Genomic DNA, 6,000 nt, shown 5'->3' with positions numbered 1-6,000 from the left:
TTGAACCGCCATTATTACCCTAACAGAGTGGCGTTTTGGTTGGTTAAAACGGCGGTTCAAACTGCCGTTATTTCCAAGGTTAAATGGCGGTTTTTGGATAGGTTAAAACGGCGATTTGAACCGCCATTATTACCCTGACAGAGTGGCATTTTGATTGATTAAAACGGTATTTTTGAATCGTCATTTTTATCCTGACAGTAGCGTTTTGGTTGGTTAAAATGACATTTTGAACCGCCGTTTTACCCTGACAGTGACATTTTTTATCGTTTAAAAAAATAATTTTTACCGTCATTTTTATCACGTTGAATAAATAATTGTGATTAAAATTTTACAATAGCAAAAAATCATAATCCATAAATGAAATATTATATAACTCACAAAAAAATATTAATATAATATAGAGTAAAGTATCGTTTTTGTCCCCAACGTTTGGGGTAAGTCCCAAAGTTGTCCCTAACGTTTCAATCGTCCTATTTAAGTTCCTAACGTTTCAAAACCGACTCAATGTTGTCCTGCCGTTAGGGATCCATTAACAGAATTGACGGCGGGACAAAATTGAAACGATTTTGAAACGTTGGGGACTTAAATAGGACGAAAACGTTGGGGACAAAAATGATACATAGAAATAAATTTTAATTTTATCTTTAAATAATATCAATTTTTTACTATACATAGTATTCAATTATTTTTTTTAATCACATCTAAGTAAATTACACTTAATCATATTACTTTCATTTTAAATAAATTAATTTTTTTATAATTTCACTCTTAAAGATTTTTATTTATCATGAAATATTTGTAGAATGACTAGTATATAAACTTGTAGAAAAGAAAAAACTAATATATATATATATATATATATATATATATATATATATATATATATATATATATATATAAATTATATCTCTTGTCTCTAATGTATTAAAATTCTTTAAATTAAGTTATAAAAAATAAATTTATTTAAAATGAAAGTAATGTGATTAAGTATAATTTATTTAGATGTAATTAAAAATAATTGAATATTATGTACAATAAAAAATTAATATTATTGAAAGATAAAATTAAATTAAAATTTATTTTTATGTATCGTTTTTGTCCCTAACGTTTTCATCCTATTTAAGTCCCTAACGTTTCAAAATTGTCTCAATTTTGTCCCGCCGTCAATGCTGTTAATGGATCCCTAACGGCAGGACAACATTGAGTCAATTTTGAAACGTTAGGGACTTAAATAGGACGATTGAAACGTTAGGGACAACTTTGGGACTCACCCCAAACGTTGGGGACAAAAACGATACTTTACTCTATAATATATAATTTTTTATTATTGAAAATCAAAAGTAATAACTCCTATACAAAACCTTGTCTTACTAAACTTACCAAAATACAAGCACTGCAATAAATACTAATCAGTCAAATCTACCATCCAGTTTTCTAAACTATGTTAATATCTAATAATGTATTTAAACCATCTAATAAGTGTTGTTTTTACTACTTAGAATATGAATATACAAGACAAGTAGCTTAGCTAAGTGATGATGAATAAGATTTGGAGGCCAAAACTTTCCTCCTTTTGTAATTAACTTTAAAACAAGCATGCCTTAGTTTCTTGGTCTCTTGTGTAAGTTTCATCCCGGGAACTTGCTCCAACATCTTTGTTTCTTGCTCCAACACTCCAACTTCATTATCCAAACTCATCTCTTACAAAGATTTGTAGGAACCTCTCCTGTCAGGAAATTTCTATCAAGTCGGCTGTTATAAATTGAAATTATAACAATGAAAAGATGTCATTAGAAACAACATATAACTAGTCAAATAATATAAAGAGAAAAAATAAAATTAGATTGGTAGAAAGAGTCGAGAAAATTTATTAAAAAACTGAAATATGAGGCAATTACTTACAGAACCTCAAGTGTCTGAACTAGTCCTAATGTTTCTGGTATAGAACCAGATAAATTATTTCCATCAAATAATCTGCATGAAAAAAGAAAAGGTTGTTAAAAATGGTAAAATAGATGACATCACAAGCTTATAACAATAATTTTTGGAAAAATAAAATAAAATATATGAACTTACACATGTATGAGCACCATGTCAGAGCTGAAAAGTTTGGCGGCACCTGAAAGCTGGTTCTTATTCAAATGGCTGCATTAGATTACAAATACAATTCAAAACAGAGGGCATGCAGATACTTTCTATGGGTAGCTGGTTCTTACACATGTTATTTTGTAGTTGTTTTGTCAAATCTTTCTATGGGTAATCATCTTGCTTATACTTTTTTGGAGCTTCTTTGCAACTCTATTTATTGAACAAAACCTCGTGTTTAACCAAGTTCACTAACCTGAAGCAGAGGGCATGCACCCAACAATACATCAAGAGTTTGCAAGTGATACTCATCTGGGAAGACTTGAATTATGCAATCCATCAAGTAAAACTGGGCCAACTCATCTTTGAAATTTACAACCTGTCAAAGATAATCAAGCACAAGGGAAAAAGAAAGATTCAGTTAAAAAGTGAATAACGTCTTTGACAAACAAAATAGAAATAACAAAGCAACAAATAAGACTTGCTCTAATACTATGGGAAGCACAATATCTTTGTACATATCAAGATCAACACCCTTTACAAGATCGCACAGCTCACTCCTTTCTTTCTCCCGTTTCTCCTTCTCCCGGGTAGGCCCCTGCAGACCAGAAAGCCCGACAGCAAGCCTCAACTCAGGGTCAGCTAAGAGTATGAATGATTCGCATGCATTACTAAACCTGCGTGACCAGAAATCATGCCCTCATGACATGCAACTATTGTGACGACATGCATGTCCAAACATGAGAGCAGAAACACTCTACAGGCAATTTAACCAACCTGATATTGCATCTGCACCCAAAGTTTGTTCATTTATGTGAAATTTTGGAGTACAAACTCTACAGCATCAGATACAGTATTTGTATCCCTACAAATAACAGAGTAGACATTCACGTATCTGGTTCAATCTCAAATCAGTGCAGCATAAAATAAACTGAATGACAACACCACTGCCCCATATCTAAGTAAAACACATACTATTTTTTCCTACTAGATCATAAATAGTATGTAGTGAGAAGAAAAATCAAAAGAAGAAGATGAAATAAATACCTATTGGAAGTGACAGAGAAGGCGCAACCAAATTGCAGAACTCGTTCAAGGCAGCAACAACGACATTGTTTGCAGCGGCGAAGCTGGCGAGGAGATGAGGTGCAACAAGCGGCAGCAAAGAGATGTATGAGAGAGGTGGAAGATGAACGGCGACAAGAGATTAGGGTTGTCATTCACATCACTCTCCCCTTCTCAAATGCAACACTAATCACTTTCAGATTTATTACCTCCTCGGTTTGTGAATTAAGATATACAAAAATATAGTAAACAGCATCAGCATAAATATCAAATTATCAATTGACTAACAAAAGAATGATACAAAATAAGACATTAAATAGAACTACTTAAATAGATAAAATTATAAAATAAAATTCATACTTCTCTCCATTGAAATTGTTGTTGCGATAAGAGTTCCATAAATGCATCAGAAAGCTTCAACTTCTCTAGTGTAAGCATTTGCTTTAGCATAGGATGCCATGTCATTGATTGCTGCATTCACCTTCTCTAGTGTAAGCCTACCTCTCATCTATCTAATATCAGTCACAAAGTATTAGATAGTGTAGGAAAGAAACCTGGATAGATATAAATTCATTACCAAAAGCTAAAGCACAAAGGTAGCATCGATTAATCAAATAATGAAAACGGAAAGGAATTTCAAAACCTACTAGATTGCTCCAAGAGATTTCCATTTAAAAACCAGAAGCAATGGAAAAAAATTGAAAGGATTGAAGCTACAAGGGCATATAACAATAAGCTCAAATTACTTACGATGATAAGGAATCTAGTTTACTTGCAGTAACATGGAACATGTTGGTGAACTCAGTTATTCAAGGCAAGACCAAATACCAGATTTTGAATAAACAAATCAAAATCAAACTCTAGGTAATCAGGCATTTCTAGTATGAAATGTATATACATGCTAAATGAATAGAAAGCAAACTTATACCCAAAAATATTCAAAATCAAAATTAAAATAAGCACTCTAAAAGCAAATAATCAAGACAAAACAAGGATTGTAGTGAGGAATAGAAATTGACATGACCAAGTACACCAAAAGCTATGTAAAATTGATTTTTCATAAGATCCAATTACATTCTTGCAATTATATAAGTACATGCATATAGAAAGCAAATCAGGCAAGTGTTTCAACTATTAATTACTAAATCAAAGATCAAAACATAACATAAGATCTCCTACTTCAGCAAACAAAAATGCTCAGAAGCAATTATCTGCCTAATTTTATATTGAACAGATCTTTTATAATCACAAAATTTAATATTTTCAAAATATTTTTAAGCTAATAAGGCATTCTAGTTAGATTTTTGAGTGAAAAAATCTAAGAGCAATTATAGAAGATCTAACCGGAATTGTGATGATCCTATGCCTTCAGTAATACTGATATTATATATCTAAGAGCAATTATACAGAGAGGTTAATCTGACATTAGAAAATTTTATCAAAAGCCTAGAAATCAAGGAAATTATATTCTTAATTTGAAAGCAAACAACAATTGATACTAAATTAGGAATTTAAAAACCCTAAATTTCAGGAAAAAAAAAGTGAACAGAAGAAAAGAAGACCTAATGTGGCGCTAGCGGATCAGGACCTGGCGTGGTGGATTGACTTGGCCATGTTGGGATTGAAGACGAGAGTCTGGAGGTGGCGCTTGAGGAAGTTATCGACAGTGAGAGCAAGGACGTAATCACAAAAGTGAAGAGATTTGTCGAAGCTCGCTAAAGCAGCAACAATGTTGCTTGCGGCGGCGAGGTGATAAACGAAGCAGCAAGGTAGATGAGCGGCGATGGCTAACCTTTAGATCGAAACCAGAACAAGATCGTAGAAGCTCATTGAAGGCAGCAGCGAGGAGATGAACGATAGCGGTGAACGGCGAGGAGATTCTAGTCGGAGGAGAACGCTGCTGAGGAGATTCTTGGTGGAGAAAGTTGTCACTGAAGCAGATCGCGCCGGAGTAGATCCCAGTGGTAGGCGTCGTTACCTTACATAAACAGTGTATGCGGCAGCACGTTAGTTCTTCAATTAGGGTTGGAATCAGATATTGTGTGGTTATTTTTAAATTATGGCCCCAGATAAGGGCGGTTTTAAACCGCCATAATCATCGAAAACCGCCATTTTGCACAAACTCATTATGGCAATAACAGATTATGCCATAGTATCTGAATATTATGGCAGATTTATAAAATCGCCATTTTATTAATGCCATTTTAAACCTTTTTTTTGTAGTGAGAGGGTTGGTGGTGCCGTTTTCCACCATTATGCCTCCGCCTCATTCAGCAGATCCGCGAGCTTCTCTACTTTCTGCTCTGGCCGATTCTCCCTGTCGAAGTTGCGGCGGAGCTGGAACCTACATCGTCGTTGTGGCGTAAAAGGTAACCGTAGCGTGAAGTGCCGTAGCTAAGGGAAGAGCTTGCGGCTTCTGAAGGAGATGAGGGAGTATGGCGTGGAAAAGGGGATGGATTTGGTAATTGGTGGAACCCAGCTTTTAAAGCCTTTTTTTTGTTTAAAGGTAAAATCGTCCAAAAAATGTTGTTCCTGGACAAAAGGATGATTTTATAACGTTTTGTAACGTTGATGATGATTTTATTAACAAAAAAAGGTCGGTGACGAATTTGATTTTCACTCCAAACCTTAGGGACGAGAAAAGTACTTAACCCTAAAATTACTTTACACTGATAGTGCATCAAAATTAAAATTTTAGATTAATCTATATATAATTTAAAATGATAAGATTCTCAAATCTTTTAAAAATATAAATCATTAAAGAGTATTATAAATTTACCTAATTAAGAATGACTATATATGTCAAGAATTTTAGCATAAATTTTTTTCTATTTCTATTTATCTTATACT

General features: G+C 33.4%; 1 protein-coding gene across 1 annotated transcript; it reads right to left on the bottom strand.

Moving 5' to 3' along the window:
• Positions 1 to 1,694: 1,694 nt before the first annotated feature.
• On the bottom strand, positions 1,695 to 2,397 carry LOC107645187 (leucine-rich repeat receptor protein kinase HPCA1-like). The gene is made up of 4 exons (XM_088489736.1): positions 2,342 to 2,397; positions 2,077 to 2,145; positions 1,903 to 1,974; positions 1,695 to 1,752 (listed from the first exon to the last, which is right to left on the bottom strand). Exons 1-4 carry the CDS (start codon positions 2,395 to 2,397, stop codon positions 1,695 to 1,697), a joined length of 255 nt encoding a protein of 84 aa, XP_088345862.1.
• Positions 2,398 to 6,000: the final 3,603 nt, after the last annotated feature.

Source organism: Arachis ipaensis, chromosome B6 (genome assembly GCF_059453495.1).
Source record: "Arachis ipaensis isolate K30076 ecotype BB chromosome B6, ASM5945349v1, whole genome shotgun sequence".
Classification (NCBI taxonomy): domain Eukaryota; kingdom Viridiplantae; phylum Streptophyta; class Magnoliopsida; order Fabales; family Fabaceae; genus Arachis; species Arachis ipaensis.
This window is presented reverse-complemented; position numbering and strand designations above follow the sequence as displayed.